The 27480-nt window shown below is 41.8% G+C and overlaps 1 protein-coding gene across 2 annotated transcripts; it reads right to left on the bottom strand.

Annotated features, from left to right (window-relative positions):
- Nucleotides 1–2799: 2799 nt before the first annotated feature.
- On the bottom strand, nucleotides 2800–27480 carry SUOX (sulfite oxidase). 2 transcript variants are annotated; one of them, XM_069758417.1, is made up of 4 exons: nucleotides 27417–27480; nucleotides 19069–19111; nucleotides 7802–7976; nucleotides 2800–6617 (listed from the first exon to the last, which is right to left on the bottom strand). In XM_069758417.1, exons 2-4 carry the CDS (start codon nucleotides 19101–19103, stop codon nucleotides 5154–5156), a joined length of 1674 nt encoding a protein of 557 aa, XP_069614518.1. In that variant the 5' UTR covers nucleotides 19104–19111; nucleotides 27417–27480; the 3' UTR covers nucleotides 2800–5153. The 2 variants fall into 2 exon arrangements, with proteins under 2 accessions (XP_069614518.1, XP_069614517.1); XM_069758416.1 differs by having other exon boundaries at nucleotides 2831–6617; nucleotides 27151–27453.

Raw genomic sequence — 27480 nt, forward strand, 5'->3', positions numbered from 1 at the left:
AATATTTTTTGCGTTACCACATTTTGAGAGCTATAATTTTTCCAGATTTGCGTCCAGAGTCATGTGAGGTCTTGTTTTTTGCGGGACGAGTTGACGTTTTTATTGGTAACATTTTCGGGCACATGACATTTTTTGATCGCTTTTTATTCTGATTTGTGTGAGGCAGAATGACCAAAAACCAGCTATTCGTGAATTTCTTTTGGGGGAGGCGTTTATACCGTTCCGCGTTTGGTAAAATTGATAAATCAGTTTTATTCTTCGGGTCAGTACGATTACAGCGATATCTCATTTCTATCATTTTTTTAGGTTTTGGCGCTTTTATACGATAAAAACTATTTAATAGAAAAAAAATTATTTTTGCATTCTGAGGACTATAACTGTTATGGCTGGCAATCAGGCAACACAGCGTGCAGTAATCAGCGCACATACAGAGATCTGGCAATAACCAAAAACAATAGGACAAGCTCTGAGACGTGGAATCTCTGTAGACTGCAGTACCTAATCTATCCTCACACAACTATAAGCAGCAGTGGATTGCGCCTATCACTACCTATGCAACTCGGCACTGCCTGAGGAGCTGACTAGCCTGAAGATAGAAATACAAGCCTGACTTACCTCAGAGAAATACCCCAAAGGAATAGGCAGCCCCCCACATATAATGACTGTTAGCAAGATGAAAAGACAAACGTAGGAATGAAATAGATTCAGCAAAGTGAGGCCCGATATTCTAGACAGAGCGAGGATAGCAAAGAGAACTATGCAGTCTACAAAAAACCCTAAAACGAAAACCACGCAAAGGGGCAAAAAGACCCACCGTGCCGAACTAACAGCACGGCGGTGCACCCCTTTGCTTCTCAGAGCTTCCAGCAAAAGTTAATAGCAAGCTGGACAGAAAAAACAGAAAACAAACTAGAAGCACTTATCTAGCAGAGCAGCAGGCCCAAGGAAAGATGCAGTAGCTCAGATCCAACACTGGAACATTGACAAGGAGCAAGGAAGACAGACTCAGGTGGAGCTAAATAGCAAGGCAGCCAACGAGCTCACCAAAACACCTGAGGGAGGAAGCCCAGAGACTGCAATACCACTTGTGACCACAGAAGTGAACTCAGCCACAGAATTCACAACATATAACCTTTTTATTTTTTCGCTGATGATGCTGTATGGCGGCTCGTTTTTTGCAGGACAAGATGATGTTTTCAGCGGTACCATGGTTATTATCACTCTTTTTGATCGCGTGTTATTCCACTTTTTGTTTGGCAGTATGAGAATAAAGCCTCTTTTTTTTTTTTTTTTAACGGTGTTCACTGAAGGGGTTAACTAGTGATATAGTTTTATAAGTGCAGTCGTTACGGACGCGGCAATACTAAATGTGTACTTTTATTGTTTTTTTTTATTTAGATAGGGAAATGTATTTATAGGAAGAATTTTTTTTTTTTTTTTTTGGGGGGGGGGGGGGGGAGAATTTTTTTTTTCTTTCTTTTTTTTAACACTAACATTGCCCCGGGGGGGGGGGGCCATCATGTTTTAGTGCAAGATCGCTGATCTGACACTTTGCTGTGCACTTTTTCAGATCAGCGATCTGACGTGCACTTCTCCTGGCTTCCCGGCGCCTGCTCTGAGCAGACGCAGTGAAGCCACCTCCCTGCAGGACCCGGATGCCACGGCCATCTTGGATCTGGGCCTGCAAGGAGGAAAAAGGAAAGAGACCCTCGCAGCAACGCGATCACATCGCGTTGCTCCGGGGGCCTCAGGGAAGCACGCAGGGAGCCCCCTCCCTGCGCGATGCTTCCCTATACCGCCGTGTTTGATCGCGGTGAGTCGGGGGTTAATGTGCCGGGTCCGTGACCGCTCCTGGCACAGTGCCGGATGTTAGCTGCGATAGTCAGCTGACACCCAGCCGCGCTATGACGTACTATCCCGACGGTGGTCATACGGGCCCACCCCACCTCGACGGGATAGTACATCATATGTCAGAAAGGGGTTATATTAATGACTCCTTGCTTCCCCTACAAATGACGACAATCTCCCCATATGACAACCCACAGTGCCTATTTATTGTAATAATGCTCCTGAGCAAAAGCGTACATAGAAATAGCAGGCACCCCATAAAAAGTCCCATCACATCACAGTCAAAGGGCTTACTTACCAACTTTTTAACAGAGAAGGAAATGTATTGCAGCACTTAGAGCCAAAATGACGGTCTAAGTGGTCTTATTCACTTTGATACCCCTTTCATGACCCTCAAAGTGTTATGCCCCCCACAAAATATGATAGCCCCACAAACTGCGATTTCCCCACACAGTAAGATTGTCACCACAGCCTCCAATACAGTATGGAATCCAATAATATATTTCAATCACATTATATAGCACTGTTTACGTACAATTGGTCATTTTGCCTTTCTACTCAGCTAATTCTTCTATTTTCTCTGCTTTATGTAGAAACAGGAAATCTCTTTTCTCTGCATAAATAATTCCCGGCTTCATCTCCTGACCCAACTGGTCCCCCCTGCCAGGGACGTTTGCAGTGACTGATGACTCATACAGGGAACATTTACCTCCTCTGTCTACATAGAGCTTAGATGGATTCAGCTAGTCAAGTTTTTAACCACCACCCCCTGATATGACGACATCTCATGAAAAAAATATAGAAGATAGAAGTGGGGACTGTGGCAGTGGCCATTGAAGAAGCAGGTGTGTGTTAAGCACAAATTAAGTGGGTGGTGGCTATTGAAGGTGGAGGGGGGGGGGGGGGGGAGACTGCAAGGCCATCTTTCAAAATAAAACGTCACCAGAAGTAAAGATAAAAAATATAAATTAGATATAGGGATAAGGCAAGACATTTTTATAATAAAGCAAATTACTAAAGTGGTACACAAAGAGAAAGGTGAATACGCACAAAACAAACATAATACAATGCACCAGTCCATGGTTTCACTTGTAATTATATGGCCGATTTTCCTTACACCTTTCTCAGAGAATCCAACTCCATAATATTCTCTTTCTAATACATTTCTTCATTAACTTTGTTGTGCACTTGCCAGCCACCATTTTAATTAACAGATTTTAATCTTTAATCAATAAAACTATACTTTATTACACTGCTATTTGCATGTAAAGCCAAATAAAATACAAAAGGTTATCTTTTACAAAAAATATATGCAAGCTAAGGAATTTAGGAACTTTACATCAGAACGTATTAAAGATCTGTGTTGATCAACATGTACCGATTATAAATTAGGCATTACTATAAATATAGCAATACATTTTGGTTAGTACACGAAGGCTGGAAGCATTTCCAGTTAGTATTCAGGAACGTTCTCACTGGTCATTCCCATTTATATTCTTTAGACAAGTATACTTCTTCAAAGATTAAAACTGATCAAGATTGTGCGTTTCACAGCAGAGGAAACATTTTTATATTCTAGCACAACAGAGAAAAAGGGACAACCAATGAATGACCCTCCTACACTTCTTCAAAGAAAAAAAAAATACAATGTTAAATCAGTACTTTCCCACTGCCTTGGGTACCATCTTGGTAACCAAGGTTAGTTTGAATATTCCATTTTCTATCATGAATATCTGTTGAAGTATCAGATGTAGTCTACAGCCCCGTTCACACACTATGTCCACAAGAGTAATGGGACACCTTTTAATCATTGAACCCAAGCTTTTCACCATTGCCACGTGTATAAAATACAGCACCCTGTCTTGTAGTCCGCCTTCACTAATGTTTGTGTGAGAATAGGTCATTCTAAAGGTGCAGCTTTATTGAAATGTGGAAGTGCTTAGGAACCACAGCAACTCTGCCAAGAAGTGGCACATCATGCGGTGTTTCTCAGGGGGTCAACAAGAGCCAAGGTATGTAGTGCATAAAACCAACAAATGCTCTGCTGTCTTAGCAACTGCAGAGCAGAACTGTGCTCCAGGATCCTCTTCGCATGGGTTTACATGACCTGGTAACTGCATGGAAGCCTTACATCAAGCACAATGACAAGAGTCAGAGTGGTCTAACCCATGGACTGAGTCATCACGTCACAGAACACATTTCCCCACTACCAGATGAAGTCTGGCTTTAACAAGTGTCAGGAGACCACTACATGTCTGACTGCATTGTGCCAACTGTAAAGTTTGGCAAGTGGGATAATGCTATGGAGTTGTTTTAGATCCCCACCCAGTTCAATTAAAGGGAAATTTTTGTACTTCGGAATATCAAGATGTTTTGAACCACTATTTATGGTTGCAACTTAGTGGGAATAGTTTTGAAGGCCATTGTCAGTTTTAAAAACACTGCCTCGTTGAACAAAACAAGGTCCATAAAGGCATGGCTGGGCTAGCTTGGTGTAGAAGAATTCGGCCAAACAGAGCCCTGACCTCAACCCCATTGAACCACTTTAGATGAACAAGAACTGAAATTGTGAACACTGTTCTCGTTCAGTAGTGGCTGACCCCTCTACATTCCCTCCTGGATAAATGAGCACAAAATTCCCTTAGACAGTCCAAAAACCATGCAGAAGGCCTTCCCAGAAGAGTGGAAGCTGTGATAGCTGCTAAGTGTGGGCCGACTCCATACGAATGGCAATGGATTTAGAATATGTTGTCAAAAGCTCCCTTGGGTGCAATCTATAGGTGACCCAATACTTTTGTTCATTCATTGTATACTCAGCCGCAGTGCTGGCAGACTGGTGTGACATCACCGTGTGCGTAATCCAACACAACCATTAAGTAAGGCCCCACTCAAAAGCGACCATGTTTATTGGTAAGGGCATGCGATTCTATACAAACCACAACATTGCATATTTTATAACCACTTCAAAAGTGGTCAATGTATCTATATGATACAAAACGCACACAATTCAATAATTATATGCTCATGAATTGCAATGACAAGATTCTATTAGGCTGGAGCTGATTCTATAAGATTCCTATAAAATTATATATTGACAGATTAAATTACACTAAATTTCAGTATAAACTATTAACTCAAGTTTATAAATAGAGGTAATTGGGATAAGTAAAAAACAGGCCATTGAATAAAAAGCATCATCCTAAGGTATAATCTAGCACGACTATTTATACACATTTTATTACTGTAACAAGTCTCAAGGTTTTTTTACCCCCATTTCTCTGTCCATAAGAAATAACACCTTAATATCAATGTTCATCTTTGTCTACTGTAACGCTTATATGATGCCATGCATTATTCAGCACCCCACGCAAGTTCCATATTGGGGCCACAGTATCTGGCTGCACATTATAGCTGCTATCTACAGCCTTACAGATAATGGTCAATTCTTTCTGTTCATCAGGAATAGTTGCCTCCAATTTCCACAGCTTCCATGCCCATGTCGGTCCTTTAGTCTCCTCCCCAGTAAGATCAGCCACTTTCCAAGTTTTTCCTCCATCCAGAGACACATCCACTCGCACAATCTCTCTCCCGCCACCACTCCATGCATATCCTTTGATGGTTACTTTTCCATCATGATCTGGGGTGATCGTTGCTCCAGGACGTGGCTCTGTAATAGCAGATTGCACAGGTAGGTCTTGTATGGCTGGAGAGGTGGAAAAGTCTACAGTATCCCAATCCACAGATGGACTGAAGCCCTTGTAATCATTCTGCTGCCAATGACTGGAACTTTCCTCCTCACTTACAATAATGCGTCCCAACCACTTAACATTCCGGGCGCCTACCACACCGGGCACAATAACCCGCAGAGGAAAGCCATGATCTTTAGGCAATTCCTCACCATTCATTTCATAGGCAAGTAGGACTTCACAGTCCTTGCTCATTGCACGCTTAAAAGAGATGGAGGCTCCATACTTTGTTCCAGTTATGTCTTGATCCAAGCCTTCAAACTGAACATGGCGCACATTGGGCAAGTCCTCAGAGTAGCCAGCATCTGATAAGACATCCCTCAGCCATACTCCTCCCCAATGAGCTGTACTAATTGCTGCTGCACCCCAGTCTAGTCCTTTAACTGGCTTTATAGCATTCATTTCAGAGCGTCTATTTCCAGCACATTGCAGAGTGACAGTCACTTCATGTCGAGGAAATTTGGTCTTTAGGTCTTTGAGAGACAATTTCAATGGTTTAGCCCACTTAGCTCCTGGCGGTCTCTCGACAACAAGCTCATATTTATCAGGATTAATATTTGGCACAGGCAAATGGTTCCTCTTGAAAAACAGCACATTTGGAGTGATGAAGTTCTCAGTCAACATTTCAGGTGGAGGCTCAGCATTAAAGGGTTTTTGACTATTGATCTTTAGAACAGGATGTCGAGAAGGATCACCTGAGTAGGGATCAGATAAATCACGTGGTGGTTCCTTGTCATCAGGGCTGAGCACTCCCACCTTGTACTCTTGCAACAGTTCTATGACATGCTCACTCTTGTGAACCCCATAGAGGGCCCAGAAAGGTTCTAACGCTCCCCCAGCAGCCAGCAAGATTCTGTTCCCTCCAGGATGCAAATCCACAAAATCTGTGATGTCAAATACTTCTCCGGCATAAGTAACCCATATTCTGTCAGAAGGACTTTTGTGCTTCTTCACATCATCCCTTGTATACTGAGGGAACAAATGTAACGGGACAGGTTCTTTTTTAGACTCTGCCAGAGCAGCCTGAGAAAATAGAGAAAAGCCATATTAAGAGGTCTAAATTGCGGCATATAACTTTGTAAAAGTGCTCTAAAAAGCTTAAATATAATGCAAATACAAAACACATGGGGGAATATACACAATTGTACAAGTAGTGGCGAGTAATAGCAAGGCCTATCCCTCTAAGTGACAGGCAACTATTGGACAAGTAATGTCCATAACAGGAATCCCATGGTCCTACCTGGGGAGCAGAGACTGTTTGCTGCACATGTTGATCTAACCACTAGTGATGAGTGAGTATACTCGTTGCTCGAGTTTTCCCCAGCACACTCGGGTGGTCTCTGAGTATTTATAACTGCTCGGAGATTTAGTTTTTGTTGACGCAGCTGCATGATTTACGGCTGCTACCCAGCCCGAGTACATGTGGGGGTTGCCTGGTTGCTAGGGAATCCCCAAATGTATTCAAGCTGTCTTATCAGCTGTAAATCATGCAGCTGAGGCAACGAAAGCTAAGTTTCTCAGCAGATATAAATACTCGGGTTTTCCCCAGCATGCTCGGGTGATCTCCGAGCAACGAGTACACTCCCTCATCACTACTAACCACCTTAACACATCAGCAACTGTGATGAATGGCAGTATCGGATTGCCATGCGAGGAGTCTTGAGTGCTCAATAGATGACAGGAGCTAAAGAATGGCGCAGGACTAATTTCAACATCTTTGATCCTTTGTTAAGAAAAAGTGTCTGGCAGCAGCTCTCTTCCATTCAGAACACATGCACAAAAAAAAACAACAAAACACCTCACTTATAAGTTTGGCATCACTGTGGTCGTTGCCCTGAATAATCGTATTGCCAGGTCAATTTTAACACAGTACACACTGTAGAAACAAAAGTTTAAAAACCATGTTGGAGAAAGCAAAATGTTGATATTAGAAAAAAGGTAAGAAAGTGCAAACATTTTTTTTTCTCTAGAACAAAATCAGTCATGAAGGGGTTAATGTGAATGTGTGCATGAGAAGAAAGCAAGAGAAATGGTTGTTGGCCTAACAGGCCTTTAGACAACTATTGAATGTGTATGGTCAACTCAAGGAATGCACCAGGCATCTGCCCTCCCATGATGACTATTTTTCCTCATGACTCGCCATAAATATATGAAAAAATAAAAATGGAAATACAAAATATGCTTTTGTAAATCATGTCAAGACCTACTTTTTTCCGTTGAGTATCAAAGATAAGGAAAGAGCCCAATCCCAACAAAGCTCCTGCGGTGGTGGTACCCCATTTCCAGCGGTTTGCTCTGGACTCCTTTTCTGTGCTATGGTTCTGTCTGGACTCATTCCTGGATGCACATATTCGCACAGACATGAAGATTTGCTTCTGCAACCTGGAAGGCAATATAAAATATGTATAAATATACTGAAATGGCAACTTAGGTTTGTCCACCTTTAGTCAAAATAAGCATTTTAGCAACTTATTATAGCATGCCATAATCTGGAAAGAAGCGGACCATGTTCAAAATTTTTCATCTGATACATTTATAGAAACATCATCTTTTCATTCCTTGCACAGAGTCACTGAACACAGCCAATATGGACCTTCACTTGTATTGTGTATGACTACCTTTTAGTAACATTACAAGTGCTTCTTAGATCAAAAAGTTAATTTATTTCAGTTCTTCAATACAAAAAGTGAGACTCATTATATAGAGTCATTACAGAGTGATTTCATGTGTTTATTTCTGTTAGTGTTAATGATTATGGCATACAGCCAATGAAAACCCAAAAGTTTCCAACATCAGTGTATTATTACGCCCGATGTCAGAAAGGGCTTTAGTTTGCTTCTATATGAAAAGGTTCAACGTTATATTTGATAAGGAAAACCTGCCTCAATTGTAGTTTTTTTTAATTAAAATGTCAGTGTTGACTCACGATTTTATCCCAGTTTTTTTTTTATATTATTATTTTGGACCACTGTGTGTTGGAGTTTGACAACCCTAATAATGTGTATGGAGATTTCCCAAGAGAGGTCATGAGACAACTGGAATTTAAACGCCTAATTCTTTTGTTTAGAACACTTGCACATTGTGGAACTTTAAGAGTAACCATCGTTTACAATTTTAATTTCATAAATCAATATTATGAGAAAATAAGCAACTTTGGAACTTTCTTTATCAGAGGAATCTGCTTCTTTCTCTGCCAAAACTGATCAGTCATTATCAATTCTATCTACATAGGAGAAGGCAGTTGCTAGTAAGATTCTTAGTAATGGGAAAGTCTTCACCGAATACAGATTTCGCTCAAGATTGACAATGTTGATAATGACTGAACAATTTTGGCAGCTGAAGCAAATTTCTCTGATAAGATACACCTCTGGCAAAAATAAAGAGACCACTGTAAAATGTTCAGTTTGTCCGATTTCTCTTTATAGGTATATTTTTAAGTAAAATGTAAATTGTTCTTTTAGCCTTTAGTGACAACATGTCTCCGAACTTCCAAGCAATACATTTTGCATTTTGTTTCCTGACAAAGAAAAATGTTAAATTTAAAAAAAAAAAAAAAAAAAAACCACAAACAAACCCTGAGGCTTTCAGACCTTAAATAATGCAAAGAAAACAAGTTCATAGTCATTTAGAGACAACAATACTAATGTTTTAACTCAGGAAGAGTTCAGAAATCAATATTTTGTGGAATAACCATGATTTTTAATCACAGCTTTCATGCGTCTTGGCATGCTTTCCACCAGTCTGTCACACTGCTTCTGGCACAAAAATTTAAGCAGTTTTGTTTGATGGCTTGTGACTATCCATCATCCTCTTGATTACATTTCAGAGGTTTTCAATGGGGTTCAGGTCTGGAGATTGGGCTGCCCATGACAGGGTTTTGATGTGGCGGTTTCTTAATTTTTGCCAGAGCTGTATATTACATAGTTGCTTATTTCCATATGTACTATTGATTGATGAAATAAAAATCATCATCATATCAAATCTGGACAAAGAGTGGTCAGTGGACCAAGAAAGCCAAAGTGCAAAAAACACTGGCCCACCAATTTCACAGCTATCTGCATCCTTCGGATCCAATTAGCCGTAATTATAACAGCTCCTCCTTCCACCATTCATTGTGTGGGACTGAGGCAGCAGATTATCATTACGGTATTTATAAAAATAGCACCATTGATTCCATGATGCTGTACATGAGAAGGGGTTAAATACAAATTATAGATATCACTTACAGTAAGCAAACTAACAATTACAGACAGATATAGAGGGGCGAGGACACTGCCCTGACGGGCTTACATTCTACAGGATGGTGGGGAAAGATAGTAGGTCGAGGGTTGCAGGAGCTCCGATGTTGGTGAGGCGGTAGCTCCGGTAGTGGTGAGGAGGCAGCGGGGTCAGTGCAGGCTGTAGGCTTTCCTGAAGAGGTGCATTTTCAGATTCCGTCTGAAGGATCCGAATGTGGTTGATAGTCGGACTTGTTGGGGCACAGAATTCCAGAGGATGGGGGATATTCGGGAGAAGTCTTGGAGGCAGTTGGGTGAGGAGCAAATAAGTGTGGAGGAGAGAAGGAGGTCTTGGGAGGACCGAGATTACATGAGGGAAGATATCGGGAGATTAGTTCAGAGATATATGGAGGAGACCGGTTGTGGATGGCTTTGTAGGTTAGCATTAGTAATTTGAACTGGATACGCTGAGGGAATGGGAGCCAGTGAAGAGATTTGCAGAGGGTGGAAGCGGAGGAGTAGCGAGGAGAGAGATGAATTAGTTGGGCAGCAGAGTTAAGGATGGACTGGAGAGGTGCAAGGTTGTTAACAGGGAGATTACATCACATCTGCTGTGTGGAAAGTTAGTGCACACAGCAAAGACCAGAGCTGAGGAGGAGCACGAGTGGAACAAGGTGTGTGCACAGACTGTATATAGGGGGCTGTCAGCATACTTAATTCTGATCAACATTAAGATAAAATAGATTAATATTGAGCAAAATTAATTTCAGCCCATTGGTTCGACCTCCACAACCATGATGGTCTCATGTGGCCCCTTGAGAAAATTAATTGCCAACCTCTGTTATATGACATGACTCCGTTTCAGCCATATAGGTGCTAGGAGGCAGGTGTCGTGGGCTGAGGAACTAAATTGGCCAAAAGTTTTTGTCCATGTCCTGAGAGAAAGCCGTCCGACAGTCAACTAATGTGTATGACTTAAGCTTCTCCCATTGTAGATTCAAGGGAAAGTTCTTTAAAGCTGTTCCAATGCAGATACGTCAGTGCAAAGATCAAACTACAAAGCCAACAGGTCACTGTATTTGTGAAAATATTGCCCAACGTACTAAATTAAATTTCAAAATCATAACATCAGCTTTACTTTATGTAGAAGCCACATGCCGCAGATTGTAGAGGATAAATGCAAAAAAAAAAAAAAAAAAAAAAAAAAAAAAAAGCAATCAAATAGAAGTATTGTCAAACACACAAAAATATAAGGATAAGCAGAGAGAAACAGCAGGAGAAGACTATGATACATCAATATAGATTATAAAGTCAGTTTCCATCAATAGTTTATGATAATTTCTGAAAAACAAATTACTGTTTACCAGGATGGACAAACTATCACCAATGAAACTTGTAGCCGATTGCTGATCCCCACCCTACACTTATGCAGGAAACAGAAAAATAATAAATTAAGTGTCAGGTAGAAACAATTGTGAATTTATTAAAAGGGTTTGTAGCAAGTTTAGAATGTCTAACCCATCTATAGAATAGAAGAGGGGCAGGGACACCATCAGGGCATTACTGTCCTTCGTGCTGTATGAGGCCTGATGAGCAACAGTACAGAGAGGGCCCACAAAACTAGGGCCCTGCTCTTGTGCTTCTGCTCACTGGGCCCCGGGTCATTCCATGTCAAGTGAACCAATGATTTTTACCACTATATTTTTAATTCTTTTGTGATGAAGTGACGGCAGTCTGTGCTGGATGAAAAAGAAAAGCAAAGATGAAGGACTAGAGACAACACTGGTGAGTGTGTTATCTGTATACTATATACAGAGGTCCTGTGTACAATGTCACCATGATCACTACTACCTGTGCTCTGACACTGTATACAGAGCTCCTGTGTATAATGTCACCGATAATCACCATTATCTGTACACTGACAGTAAATACAGAGTTCCTCTGTATAATGACACTTAGTATTGTGTTTGCTTATTTATTTTTATTTATGATCAGTATTGTAGTATTCAGTCACTACGTGGTGGTAATATGTGATCTGGTCATGGTGTGGTGGTATTTGTTCCTTGTAGGTGGCATTATTACCACCACATACTGACCAAATATGTTGTCTGGCCATGGTGTAGCAGCACTTGTTCCTTGTATGTGGTATTATTGGTCACTATGTGGTGGTAATATGTGGTCTGGTCATGGTGTGACAGTATTTGTCCCTTGTATGTGGTATTAATGGAGATTAAAAAAAAGTGTATATGACTCATTCCCTTGAAGAAAAATACATACAAATATATTTATTTAATAAGCTAGAGTAGAGTACGTTTCGGCCAAAAGAGTCTACCATATCGTGGAGTCAGCGTAAAAATTCTTTTGGCCAGAACAAAAGCTGCTGGTTAGGAATGTGATCTGGTAATTGATGGAAACTGTTAATATTTAATCGGTGATGACATGGTAGAGAAGTTGAGTTTTTGCAAGAGTGGGCGGTGGGATGGTGGAGGCAGAGCTGGGGTGGAGTCTAGAGGGAGCCCCAAAATTTTGCCAGTATGAGGCCCCAAAAATCCTACTGGCAGCCCTTAACAGGGGTGGGCAATTAATTTTCCTGAGGAGTCACTTGAGAGTGTCTGTTGTGAAGAACCAAACCAAACAGGCTGAAATTAATTCTGCTGCATATTAGCATATATTTCTTATTAATATTGATTGGGTGACAATTTAGCAGAATTAAGTTTCCCGACACCTCCTATGCAGCACGCATCCACATAGCTAGAGAAAAATAATAATGAGATAGATAGAGATATATATATATATACACACACACATATACACACACACACATACATATATACAGTCATGGCCAAAAGTATTAACACCCCTGCAATTGTCAGATAATACTCAGTTTCTTCCTGAAAATGATTGCAATCACAAATTCTTTGGTATTATTATCTTCATTTAATTTGTCTTAATGAAAAAACACAAAAAGAATTGTCCTAAAGCCAAATTAGATATAATTCCACACCAAATATAAAAAAGGGGGTGGACAAAAGTATTGGCACTGTTCGAAAAATCATGTGATGCTTCTCTAATTTGTGTAATTAACAGCACCTGTAACTTACCTGTGGCACCTAACAGGTGCTGGCAATAACTAAATCACACTTGCAGTCAGATGGCATGGATTAAAGTTGACTCAACCTCTGTCCTGTGTCCTTGTGTGTACCACATTGAGCATGGAGAAAAGAAAGAAGACCAAAGAACTGTCTGAGGACTTGAGAAACCAAATTGTGAGGAAGCATGAGCAATCTCAAGGCTACAAGTCCATCTCCAAAGACCTGAATGTTCCTGTGTCTACCGTGCGCAGTGTCATCAAGAAGTTTAAAACCCATGGCACTGGGGCTAACCTCCCTAGATGTGGATGGAAAAGAAAAATTGACAAGAGGTTTCAACGCAAGATTGTGCGGATGTTGGATAAAGAACCTAGACAAACATCCAAACAAGTTCAAGCTGCCCTGCAGTCCGAGGGTACAACAGTGTCAACCCGTACTATCCGTTGGCGTCTGAATGAAAAGGGACTGTATGGTAGGAGACCCAGGAAGACCCCACTTCTTACCCCGAGACATATAAAAGCCAGGCTGGAGTTTGCCAAAACTTACCTGAAGAAGCCTAAAACGTTTTGGAAGAATGTTCTCTGGTCAGATGAGACAAAAGTAGAGCTTTTTGGGCAAAGGCATCAACAGAGTTTACAGGAGAAAAAAAAAAGAGGCATTCAAAGAAAAGAACACGGTCCCTACAGTCAAACATGGCGGAGGTTCCCTGATGTTTTGGGGTTGCTTTGCTGCCTCTGGCACTGGACTGCTTGACCGTATGCATGGCATTATGAAGTCTGAAGACTACCAACAAATTTTGCAGCATAATGTAGGGCCCAGTGTGAGAAAGCTGGGTCTCCCTCAGAGGTCATGGGTCTTCCAGCAGGACAATGACCCAAAACACACTTCAAAAACCACTAGAAAATGGTTTGAGAGACAGCACTGGAGACTTCTAAGGTGGCCAGCAATGAGTCGAGACCTGAATCCCATAGAACACCTGTGGAGAGATCTAAAAATGGCAGTTTGGAGAAGGCACCCTTCAAATATCAGGGACCTGGAGCAGTTTGCCAAAGAAGAATGGTCTAAAATTCCAGCAGAGCATTGTAAGAAACTCATTGATGGTTACCGGGACCGGTTGGTCGCAGTTATTTTGGCTAGAGGTTGTGCAACCAAGTATTAGGCTGAGGGTGCCAATACTTTTGTCTGGCCCATTTTTGGAGTTGTGTGTGAAATGGATCAATGTTTTGTTTTTTGCTTCATTCTCTTTTGTGTTTTTTCATTTAAAACAAATTAAATGAAGATAATAAAGAATTTGTGATTGCAATCAATACATACATACACTGGAGAGGAGAATAAAGAAAAAAAAACAAACAAAATACAACACACTCCAGAGCCCTTGCCGCTCAGCCTCTGCCCTTTCCAATGCAAAAACTCTCCACAGTGCACAGCTGATGCAATTAAGTGATATATCTGCTGGCCCACACGCTGTCAGCACCCAGACAGCGGCGACAAAAGGGAAGCCCGTGTGCCACTGTTTCAGCCCTTCGGCTGTCTCAATTTCACGGGCTGGACTGGAACAGCCAGAGGGGCAAGAAGTAGCCAGCACTTTGCCAAGGGCTCGAATAGGGAAAAACTTCTTGATTGCTAGGAACTCCACTGATCCCTTGAAAAAGGGATTTGCAGAGGTCCATCTGAATGGAAAGGAGGTTGAGCATACACACCTACATGCGCATTCTCTATATGGCTAGAAAAAGCATAGTAGAGCACTCAGCCATCTCCTATGCAAACTAAGGGTCCATTTACACAGACCGACCAGAGGCACGATACAACCGCCAGTTGACAAACTTTTAGAAGAGGAAGTCTCCAAGCTCCTCTCCTTCTCGTCCGACTACATGCACTACCGACCCCATTCCATCACATCTCCTCCAGTCGTCACAACTCACCTAACTACAATCTTTAATATCTCCCTCTCCTCTGGCATTTTCTCCTCCTAAAATAACTATCATTACGCCATTACTATCCATGGGCTCAAATATTCATAAAAACATACTGATAGAGATATATCTAATATATAATTGCCTAGAATACTACTTCCTGCAATTTGTGCCAACTTCCGTGGCTTTGTCCGGAGCTAATGTCCGGAGCTAAGTGACGTCAACAGTGTCCAGTGTCTGATTGGTTGCCGCCTGCTGCGAGCGACCAATCAGAAACGTGCCGTACTGTGACACACTCCGCCCGCCATTTTGGTGTGATTTTTGAATTTTTACCTCACAGCAAGTTTCTACTGCGTGGAGGCGGGCCCAGTGACGTTGCTCTTCAAGCTCCTGCCGAATTTCGTCAAAAAAATGATAATACCATTTACCAAAACTATATATATTTAGTTGTGAAGTGGTTCACTGACATTTTCACACCAATTTTGAACTTTTGTTTGGTGTTTTCTCCATATACTGCCTATTATTTTTGTTCTTTCTTACTATTATTTATTAATTGTATTATTCTTACATTTGAATAAATAAAGTATATATGGATTCTAGACTCCCGATTCTTTAGAATCGGGCTGCCATCTAGTGTGTGTAAATATATATATATATATATATATATATATATATATATATATATATATATATATATATATATATATATATATATATATATTCAGTATGTTTTATTATATATAATTTTTTTTTTTTTTTTCATACAGCGCTAGATAGTAATTCAATTGCCGGCTTTTGCCATCTCCTTCCAAAACCCGACATGATATGAGACATGGTTTACATACTTAAACCATCTCATATCCCTTCTTTTATTACATATTCCGCTTTAGTAATGTTAGAGGTGTATGTGTGTGTAAAATTTGGTGTCTCTAGCTATTAAAGGGTAAAATCGGGGAAAAAATTGGCGTGGGCCGCGCAATTTTCTCCGCCAGAGTGGTAAAGCCAGTGACTGAGGGCAAATATTAATAGCCCGGAGAGGGTCCATGGTTATTGGCCCCCCCCTGGCTAAAAACATCTGCCCCCAGCCACCCCAGAAAAGGCACATCTGCAAGATGCGCCTATTCTGGCACTTGGCCTCTCTCTTCCCATTCCCGTGTAGCGGTGGGATATGGGGTAATGAAGGGTTAATGTCACCTTGCTATTGTAAGGTGACATTAAGCCAAATTAATAATGGAGAGGCGTCAATTATGACACCTATCCATTATTAATGCAATAGTATGAAATGGTTAAAAAACAAAAAAAAACAAAAAAAAAAAAAAACACATTACAAAGTATTTTAATGAAATAAATACACAGGTTGTTGTAATATTTTATTATACTGGTAATCCACAACAACCTGTGTATTTATTTCATTAAAATACTTTGTAATAATGTGTGTGTTTTTTTTAACCATTTCATACTATCGGATTAATAATGGATAGGTGTCATAATTGACTCCTCTCCATTATTAATCTGGCTTAATGTCACCTTACAATAGCAAGGTGACATTAACCCTTCATTACCCCATATCCCACCGCTACACGGGAATGGGAAGAGAGTGGCCAAGTGCCAGAATAGGAGCATCTTGCAGATGTGCTTTTTCTGGGGTGGCTGGGGCAGATGTTTTTAGCCGGGGGGGGGCCCCATAACCATGGACCCTCTCCAGGCTATTAATATCGGCCCTCAGTCACTGGCTTTACCACTCTGGCGGAGAAAATTGCGCGGAAGCCCACGCAAATTTTCTGCGATTTAACCATTTAATTTAATAGCTAGAGACACCAAGTTTTAAACACATACACTTCTAACATCACTAAAGAGGGATATGTAATAAAAGAAGGGATATGAGATGGTTTACTGTATGTAAACCATGTCTCATATCATGTCGGGTTTTGGAAGGAGATCGCAAAAGGCGGCAATTGAATTACTGGCTTTTCTGCTATCTAGCGCTGTATGAAAAAAAAAATAAAAAAAAATATTATATTATTATATATATATATATATATATATATATATATATATATACACACACACAATTTATGTGTAGACATTTATTTTAGCTATTCTATTCTAACCTGCCAGTGTGATTTTACTGTACACCGCACTGAATTGCCGGCTTTTCTCTAGAACACCGCTGCGTATTTCTCGTAAGTCACATTGTTGGTCCATGTGTAATCCGTTTTTTTTCTCCCCCTCAGACTTTCATTGGCGATTCTCAGCCGAGATACGCCGACAATCGCAGCATGCTGCGATTTCACTTGGATCCTGAATACGGCCGAGAAAATATCGGATGATGGGAGCTGCCCCATAGATTAACATTGGGACGAGCGCTATGTGATTTTTTAGCGCATTGCACTCGTCCGTATTACGGTCTAGTGTGACCCCGGCCTAATGCAGCAGCCAGGGTTGTCCATCTGGCTAATCGTTATTCAGACGTGTCCGCTCTTCGCCAGTCGTTACACTGGCTGCCCATTCATTATAGAATCCAATTCAAAGTACTTGTTCTCACCCACAAAGCTTTCCACAGTGCGGCACCCCCTTACATCTCCTCCCTCATTTCGGTCAATCGGCTCAACCGACCGCTGCGCTCTGCAAATAACTTTCAACTAACCTCTGCACTAATCCGTACATCCCACTCCCGACTCTAAGATTTTTCATGTGCTGTGCCAATTCTCTGGAATACTCTACCCCAAGATATTAGGACCATCCACAATTTGCATAGTTTTAGGCGCTCCCTCAAAACACATTTGTTCAGAGCGGCCTATCACGTTCACTAATCAAAGTCATTTTATGTTTGTGTGTGTGTAGCCCATTCACTACTTCCATCTATCCCTCATTCCCTGAAGATGGCTGGACCATGATTGTAAATACATCATTGTAAATGCACACCTGGTCTTTGTATCTCCCACACCTCATTGTAGATTGTAAGCTCTCACGAGCAGGGTCGTCTTATTTTGCTTTAATTATTGTATTCTTAACATTGTTACTTATGACTTTTGTGTTTGAAACTGTTAAACTGTAAAGCGCTGCGGAATATGTTGGCACTATATAAAGATGATTATTATTATACCAATCCACAGTCACTTGAATGACTGTTTACACATGCTGAAGTAAAAGATGCGAACGAGTGATCTATTCTGCCATTGTTCTTCACCGTTCAAGTCCTGTTTAAACAGCAACGCAGAGATCAACGATCTTTTATGCTGCATAAAAGATCATTTCACCAAACAAACAAGCATCATGAAATGAGCATTTTTAATAATGCTCATTCACGATTATCTTGCTATGTAAATGAGCCATATGAGGACCATATTGCCTAACATGCGTTATAGGGGTATTCCAAGACTGTAATATCCTTTCCTTCCTACTTAGGGATCAAAATTATGAAAATATAACCCACATGGCGCCAACTCTTGAATGGAGACTGAAGTCAAGCACACTTCTATTCCAAGAAAAATGAATAGTGCAGGAGTCCCATGTACTGGCTTGATTGTTTAAGCCACTACTGTTTTTACTAAATGCTGGATTGCTTGTCCTTTCCTACATATGTCTTTGCTTGCTTAGATTTTGTAGAGATGAGGCACAACATAGGGCAGACGATTGTGTATTGTATAATAAGAAACAACATTAGGCGATGAGGATCACTGTACACACGGGAAAAAAGGGGGGCGTACATGTCCAACATACAGGTTAGCAGAAGTCTGCGTTACTAGTGTTACTTATTAAACAAGACAGCAATGTCATAACCCCCACACAGAATTTCATGCTGAGAATTCTAGCATGAAGTAAGCAAATCATAAGTGTGCAATCACCACATGTTGTGCACATATTAGCATAACCTTTTAAGTGTGACCACTATCAGAGGAACAGTGGCAATAACTGACAACCACACACCTGTTGTAATGATTAGGATTCGAGAACTCCGATCCTGACCACTAAATGCTATGATCTCTACGCATCATGGCAGCCATGAGAGGTAAACAAATGGAGCGATTGTCCCACGTTTGTTTGGTCATTGCTGGCATCTTGATTGCTGGTGCCAACTTATATTTATCCACAAACGTAAGGTGTATTCTCTTATAAAAAGGACATTTAATTAATTGGCAAGAGTCTACATAATTGTATCCCAAAACAGTTAAAAATACAGAAATTGAAAATATGATGCCATCCCTATAGGTACCCCAAAAATTGAATAATTAAAAATGGATTGCTTACTTACCTATGTGGTTTGGTCAGGCTGCATAGTAGGGCCATGTTTTACCCTAAATTAAAAGCAAGCAAATTGTTAGGATTAAAACATAAAAAAAAAAAACAAACACACACACAAACAACATGTGAGTGTATATTCACAAACAAGGATACTTGTTCTGCACTTCATAAACAGGCCATTATTTTGCTCTTTTTTTTAACTTTATTTTTTTAAATACATCTCAATTTTTGTATTCTCTTTTCCAATTAATATGGAAGCAACAATCTTGACCAAGTAACCTAACATTTAGAGAGCAGCTTTACAGCAACTGGTTATTGACTTGTATGGGGAAATTAGGCTCTCTGACCTGTGCGGAGGTAGCTGTGAATAGAGCAGGGAGTAGGAAAGCTGTAGATACTGTGCAATCGGCAAATGGAAACTCTTCATAACGTTTTATAATATTTGGTCAGTATCATTCATTAAGCTAAACTTTCTATCTATGGTCAGATTTAGGTGGCGCTCACTCAGTGGTGTTTACATACACTACATCTTACATTTCTGATAAATGAAATGTGAACAGCATACACAACATCGGTGTTACAACCTCCCCATATCAATACACAGACGTTTCCAGTTCAGGAACAGAATGTGTACACAAGTCGAAAGGGAACTTTTCAGAGCAGACTCTGGGTATGTGCACACGTCAGGATTTCTTGCAGAAAATTTCCTGACAAAAAAAAACAACTGACATCTGCCAGAAATCCGCATGCGTTTTTTTTTTGCGATTTTGGTGTGTTTTTTGTGCATTTTTCCCCAAATGTATAGAATAGCGGGAAAAACACAAAACATCCGCAAAATCAATGAACATGCTGCTTTTTTTTTTTTTTTTACCGCGATGGGTTTTGTTAGTGGAAAGAAAAAAAAAAAAAAAACGCATCATGTGCACAAAACATGCAGAATGCATTCTAAATGATAAAAACGCATACATTATGCATTCTAATGAGTTTTTATAGCGTTTTTACTGCGAAAAAACCTGAACGTGTGCACATAGATTAACTTGCAGTTTTGGTAAGAGGCTATCAGTTTAAGGAAACACCATCTGATAACCACTGACACAATCCTAGAATGAGCCACAAGTTTGGAATATCTCCAGGAGAGGCAGTGTATAACTCATTGCTTAGATCAGATGGTTCACAAGGAATCAATATAACTGCTTATCTTAAGTGAGGACTGATAACCTAAGCAGCTAATTGTAGTATCATAAACTTCACTACATCATTTACCACATTGCTGCAGTGTCAGTGTGAGACTAAATAAGACACCAAACACTGATTTGATGTAATAAATTGTATTGTCAAAAGTAAAGTTTATTGCAAAGAATTTAAAAAAAACAACAAAAAAAAAAAACAGGCAAATACAATTTGGGACTTTATGGCCCCCCGAAGACAGTCTAAAGGTACCTTCACACTAAGCGACGCTGCAGCGTCTCGCTGTTTGGTCGCTGGAGAGCTGTCACACAGACCGCTCTCCAGCGACCAACGATCCCGAAGTCCCCTGGTAACCAGGGTAAACATCGGGTTACTAAGCGCAGGGCCTCGCTTAGTAACCCGATGTTTACCCTGGTTACCATCCTAAAAGTAAAAAAAACAAACGCTTCATACTTACCTTCCGCTGTCTGTCCCCGGCGCTCTGCTTCTCTGTACTGGCTGTGAGCACAGTGGCCGGAAAGCAGAGCGGTGACGTCACCGCTCTGCTTTCCGGCCGCTGTGCTCACAGTGAGTGCAGGAAAGCACAGCGCCGGAGGACAGACAGCGGAAGGTAAGTATGAAGCGTTTGTTTTTTTTACTTTTAGGATGGTAACCAGGGTAAACATCGGGCTACTAAGCGCGGCACTGCGCTTAGTAACCCGATGTTTACCCTGGTTACCAGCGAAGACATCACTGAATCGGCGTCACACGCGCCGATGTCCGCGGGAGAGCCAGCGACCAAATAAAGTTCTGGCCTTCTAGCCCCGACCAACGACATCACAGCAGGATCCTGATCGCTGCTGCGTGTCAAACTGAACGATATCGCTAGCCAGGACGCTGCAACGTCACGGATCGCTGGCGATATCGTTTAGTGTGAAGGTACCTTAAGGCTGCCATCACACTAGCAGTATTTGGTCAGTATTTTACATCACTATTTGTAAGCCAAAACCAGGAGTGGAACAATCAGAGGAAAAGTATAATAGAAACACATGCACCACTTCTGTATTTATCACCCACTCCTGGTTTTGGCTTACAAATACTGATGTAAAATACTGACCAAATACTGATAGTGTGACGGCAGCCTAATGTGTAACCTTAGTCTAACGTCTCAAGTTCTCCATACACATTAGACTAAGGCTACTTTTACACTAGCGTCGTACTCGGCCCGTCGCAGTGTGTCGGGCCGAGGTTCCGACGCTAGCAGTGAAACGGAGGCAGCGGATGCATTTTTCCTGCGCATCCGCTGCCCCATTGTAAGGTTCGGGGAGGTGGGGGCAGAGTTCCAGCCGCGCATGCGCGGTCGGAAAAAGCGGTCCGTCGGCAGCAAAAAACATTACATGTAACGTTTTTGCTCCCGGCGGTCCGCCACAACACGGCGCAAACATCACCCGACGGTTGCAACGTGTGTCAATGCGTCGCAATGCATCGCTAATGTTAATCTATGGGGCAAAAACGCATCCTGCAAACAACTTTGCAGGATGCGTTTTTCCCCCTAAACGACGTATTGCAAAAAAACGCCAGTGTGAAAGTAGCCTAGGTTGCATGGGGGCCTCCCAACAGGTGATGATGTAGAGAAATAAGGATCCAGCATGTCTCATTTTCAATTGCCGAACCTTTAAGGCTGTGTGCACACAATGCAGATTTAGTGCAGATACGCTGCAGATCTGCACTGTGATTTACAGTACAATGTAAATCAATGTGAAAATGGTGCAGAAAAATCTACGCAGAAATGCTGCAGATTTCAAAGAAGTGCATGTCACTTCTTTTGTGCAGATCTGCAGCGTTCCTGCACCCCTTCATTAATAGAAATCCGCAGTGGTAAAAACAGCAGAAAATCCACATCAATTCCGCACAAAAAATGCACTAAAACCGCAGCTTCTGCCAGGATTCTGCCAGGAGATGCAGATTTTGTGCAGAAAATTCTGCACCTCTTTTCTTATGTGTGCACATAGCCTTAGGTTATGTGCACATGATGCGGATTTACTGCGAATCCGCAGCGTATTTTTCCACGCAATAACACTGCAGTTCCGCACTGTGATGTACAGCACAATGTAAATCAATGGGCCAAAAAAAAAAAAAAAAAGCTGTGCAGATGGTGTGGGAAAAAAAAAAAAAAAAAAAAAAAAAAAAAAAAAAAAACAGTGAGGAATTGCTGCGGATTTCAAAGAAGTGCATGTCACATTTGTGCGGATCTGCAGCGTTTCTGCACCCCTCCATGATAAAAATCTGCAGTGGCAAAAACCGCAGAAAATCTGCATCAATTCCGCATAAAAACCACGGCTGCGGATTCTGCCAGGAAATGCGGATTTTGTGCACCTCTTTTCCTACGTGTGCACATAGCCTTAGCTCTCAGGGAGATCAGCTACAGGAGTCTCGCAGCGTCTCAGAACACAGGAGCATTCGGCAGAGCGAGAACTCCTGAATGTGGAGGAGTCAGCCAAACCATTGTTCAACCGACATATACTGTCTCTAGGATCCCTTAGTATGTACAATTCTCCAGCTTAAAGATACCTTAATCTGAAATACCAAGATTAATTGTAAAAAGAGGAAGTTCTGCTTCCTCAACGTATGTGTGCCAAGATGGACAACCGAAATGTGGCATCCAAGGAAGATCACCATTAAAAAGTGTGTAGCTGACGGAGCAAGATACAATTCATACAATTCTTTATATCAGGTCTTACTAAAACTGTTGATTTTCAGGGACCTTTTATAAAGTTACTACAGCTCTCAGAAAAAGTATAAAATATAAGAAAACCTATGGACAGGTGTATACTGTATCATCTTTGAGTTATTCACTTTTTCCCAGTCTCTTCTTTTGGATATCCCATTTAGATTAATTAATCAGGATGAATGATTGATCCTCTCTGCCCATTCTGGAGAGTAAAAATCTGCTCTCTGCCAAAGACCTTTGGCAAACGCCCCAAGAATTCATCCTTCCCCAAACATTTGGGTTTAAAATCAAAACAAAAACCCCTCACATTACCACATGAATACGATCAACTAAACTACCGGTACTTACAATGTAAGAACATTGTGTTAACACACTGGCTGTGAGAGTAGGAACATAAACTGTGAATAAAGTATTTTCCATGTAGATTTTGTTTTCCTTCTAAAGACATATGGGGAAATGTTTATTCATTTATCAGCAGTGGCAGAAGCTTTAGGGGACCGCACCCTCCACAGAACACTGACAACATCAAGAACTAGTAAACAAGATGGCAAGCTCAGCTACACCCAAATTACCATTCTGGCTATATTCAAAGATATAATAATGGGGTTAGCTCATCAATACACAACACCTTCATGCCAGGAGAAGAATCAGCTGGGAGCATTAGAAACAAATTCACGGCTGACCATGTAATGCATGGAGGGGCCAGCGACCATCTGAGGTCTATGGGAGCATTATCTCCGCAGGTGTCAGGGGGAGATAAGAATCGGACAGCTGAAACCGCCAAAAAGTGTGTAAAACAAAGGAAGCTTCATGGTCTCTACTTCTGTATGGCCCATTTATGCAAACTGTGCACAACGGTCTTTACAATTGTGACTCCATATATACAACCAACAATTCTACTAGCAGAAAGTGAAGAAGCAGTGGGGCACAAGGACAATATGGCCTCCAGGCCCAGACGTCAGTTACATAATGTCTATATTAACAGGGGAAACATACATTCCACCCCCCGATATTCACTATATGAGAACTTACATTCTGCAGGAAATGTACTCAAATCACCAACATCATCAGTATTTTACGAGGAAACTGTCTATTAACCACCAGATTACCACTGGCAAACTATTACTCAGGTAAGTTTATCCTATCGCCATATAGTCCTAGGTATGCGGCAGCATAGTAATGCTGCTAGATGCAACCCGGGTTATATAGATTATGGAGGAGACAAAGTAATAAACTATGCATGTGTAGCAAAGCATAATTAATTTTAATTATATATAAAGATTATACAAAAAATTACATGGACATATCAGTAACTGTGAGCAAAACCAAAGAGGGCAAACCAAGACAAAGAAAACAGTAACAACATCCACAATTGTGGGACTAGACAGGGGTGCCTGTGGACCAACGGCACCATAGCTGGAAAACATGAAAAGCCTCTGTAAGAGGAAACACGTGTATACCTATAATAAGGTATACAGATAAGAATGACCAGATATTTAAAGATAACATAATATCTACACAGGTGGAGAAACTGTATTATTATCATAACATTCATATAGCGCAAGTCCCATTCGCAATGACAAATGATGGAACTTTTTGTAAGCTTTTAGCTGAATACAGTTTCCAGCTTGTGGGAAAAAAAAAAATCACAACCGGTCATACCATCTGCACATGTTCGTGTAGTACCTGTGGCCATGGCTAAAGCTGGTAAAACTCCCCTGTTGTCACACTGGTGGGCACCTCGACGCACGTTTCGCCACTAGGGCTTCGTCAGGAGGCTCACTGTGTAGATATCTGATCTTTAAATATCTGGTCATTCTTATCTGTATACCTTATTATAGGTATACACGTGTTTCCTCTCACGGAGGCTTTTCATGTTTTCCAGCTATGGTGCCGTTGGTCCACAGGCACCCCTGTCTAGTCCCACAATTGTGGATGTTACCGTTTTCTTTGTCTTGGTTTGCCCTCTTTGGTTTTGCTCACAGTTACTGATATGTCCATGTAATTTTTTGTATAATTTTTATATATAATTAAAATTTATTATACTTTGCTACACATGCATCGTTTATTACTTTGTCTCCTCTTTAATCTCTATAACCCGGGTTGCATTCAGCAGCATTACTATGCTGCAGCAGACCTAGGACTATATGGCGATAGGATAAATGTGTATACATTGAGGTTTTTAGGAGCTTTAGAATATTTTTGGAAGCATACATTTATAGGTTTTATTACTCAGGTAAAGATGAAGTACAATTATCTTCAAAACATAGTATAATAAAAACATTTAAAATATAAAGATGCTGAAAAAGAAAGAAGTGGGACACTATTCCATGGTATACACTGCAACCAGGAAAACTAATACATGGAAATCCACAATAACTAACACTTGGGTCCAAAAACCACAGGATAAAGGCACCAGTGCTATATAAGCTGCTGTATCTGCAGACTATTGGCTCTGCCACCTGCTGCATACGATGTACGGCGGCATTTCTACAGCGCATTCCTGGCCATGTAACGGTTTATATAAAGCGCACAGGGTACAAACCGTTACAACTGGTCACAGCTATGCCGATTATACACCAATAAAGGGGATTCATAAGGATGACTTTTCCCTCTTTTTGCTGTTTGTTCCTTACAGATTAGGACATTACTCCCTGCAAACCTACAGTATTCTTTCACCCTAGGTCTTTGTGCCCTCTCACATCACCGCTCCATTACTGGGGGCTGAAGGCAAAGTTAGGTGGCCAAACCCAGTGTTCAGCCAGTTGTTACTGGGAGTTGGCATCCAGTTTACGCCGCCATACCTTGGCATGCACCGCCAGCACGTCACTACACAAGGAGAATGTCACCCGCAGTACCCAGTGTCAGGTAACGTCACCCGCAGTACCCAGTGTCAGGTAACGTCACCCGCAGTACCCAGTGTCAGGTAACGTCACCCGCAGTACCCAGTGTCAGGTAATGTCACCCGCAGTACCCAGTGTCAGGTAATGTCACCCGCAGTACCCAGTGTCAGGTAACGTCACCCGCAGTACCCAGTGTCAGGTAACGTCACCCGCAGTACCCAGTGTCAGGTAACGTCACCCGCAGTACCCAGTGTCAGGTAACGTCACCCGCAGTACCCAGTGTCAGGTAATGTCACCCGCAGTACCCAGTGTCAGGTAACGTCACCCGCAGTACCCAGTGTCAGGTAACGTCACCCGCAGTACCCAGTGTCAGGTAATGTCACCCGCAGTACCCAGTGTCAGGTAATGTCACCCGCAGTACCCAGTGTCAGGTAACGTCACCCGCAGTACCCAGTGTCAGGTAATGTCACCCGCAGTACCCAGTGTCAGGTAAGCCATTCTTCAGATAGTTCAGCAGCTGTCAGAGGATTAGAGATTGGATACAAATGTAGCAAACTACCAGCTGTGAGAAGTGTAACATCTGTGGAGCCTTTACCTTCTGCATGTAAACGAGACCAGGAATAATGTATCTGCTGCTATTTTACAACATCTAAATATATACTTAGGGGAAATATAGAACTGCAACACAATAGATTACAAGAAGTGTCAAAAAAGGAGAGAACTGTGTCCTGAGCATCAACTGCTACAAAGTGCACCTTCCCCCTGATTAGCCATTTAGTGGAAGGAGACCAGATAGGAGCATATATAAAGCCCCCTCCATACTTCTGTCCGGCACTGCCCCCCATTCTATGCCACAGAATCTGCCGGACTTTATATCACATCCCAGGACATTAATGTTCTAGGTCTACAGACTTCATTCCCCTCCCCCCATATAATATATGCAGATTTAGTGGAATGGATTTACATTTCTTATGCCTCAAATTATTCGTTTTTAAAAGCAGAAACCCCTCATCGCCCCCACCTCAGCTACAGACAGGGTCTCCCATTTATACCAAAAGAAAAAAAATAGTATTCAAAGAGTATTTGAAGCAGAAGCCGCCCCCTCCTGCCAAAATGGAAAAAAACACTGTGCCGAACCCTCAGCGCTCCCGGCAGCCGCTTGTTCACACACACACGCTCCGCACCGAACACGTCGCAGCTTCGCATCTCCAGTGCTGGAAGCGGGCGGGTACACGGCGACCTATGGGAAGAGCGGATCCCACACCGGGCACCGAGCCTCACTGCCAAGGAGGAAAGATCACAAAGGATCACAGCCGCCAGAGATCCCAAACCGCAGAGCTGGAGAACTTACAGCCCAGCGCAGAGACCCTCGGAGCAGTGTGCACAGGGGCAGCTGGACGCCCTCCTGGCCTCTCTGATTGCAGAACTGGAGTCGCAGCTTTTAGGTTTCCAAACCAGCAGCTGTCACCACAAAACCAGCAGCAGGTCCTCCCCGTCCCGCCTGTGACACCGCACACGTGTCCTCCACCCGGAGCGGCAGCCTCCTCCTCCCGCACTGACCCGCAGGCTCCAGAGGATGGAGGAGGAGGAGGACGCCCCCCACAGGCGCTCAGTTACCTGACTGCGGAGCAGCTCCTCACTGCAGCCTCTGACTGATGGATCGCGCACTGCTCAGCCCCTA

This window comes from Ranitomeya imitator, chromosome 3 (assembly GCF_032444005.1).
Source record: "Ranitomeya imitator isolate aRanImi1 chromosome 3, aRanImi1.pri, whole genome shotgun sequence".
In the NCBI taxonomy this organism is placed as follows: domain Eukaryota; kingdom Metazoa; phylum Chordata; class Amphibia; order Anura; family Dendrobatidae; genus Ranitomeya; species Ranitomeya imitator.

Excerpts from the sequence above, each read along its gene's own strand:
- SUOX (XM_069758417.1), bottom strand. The coding sequence starts at position 19,103 with ATGGCCCTACTATGCAGCCTGACCAAACCACATAG. Across the intron at positions 7,977-19,068 it reads AGCCTGACCAAACCACATAG|GTTGCAGAAGCAAATCTTCA; the intron begins GTAAGTAAGCAA and ends ATTGCCTTCCAG. Across the intron at positions 6,618-7,801 it reads TTGATACTCAACGGAAAAAA|GCTGCTCTGGCAGAGTCTAA; the intron begins GTAGGTCTTGAC and ends CTATTTTCTCAG.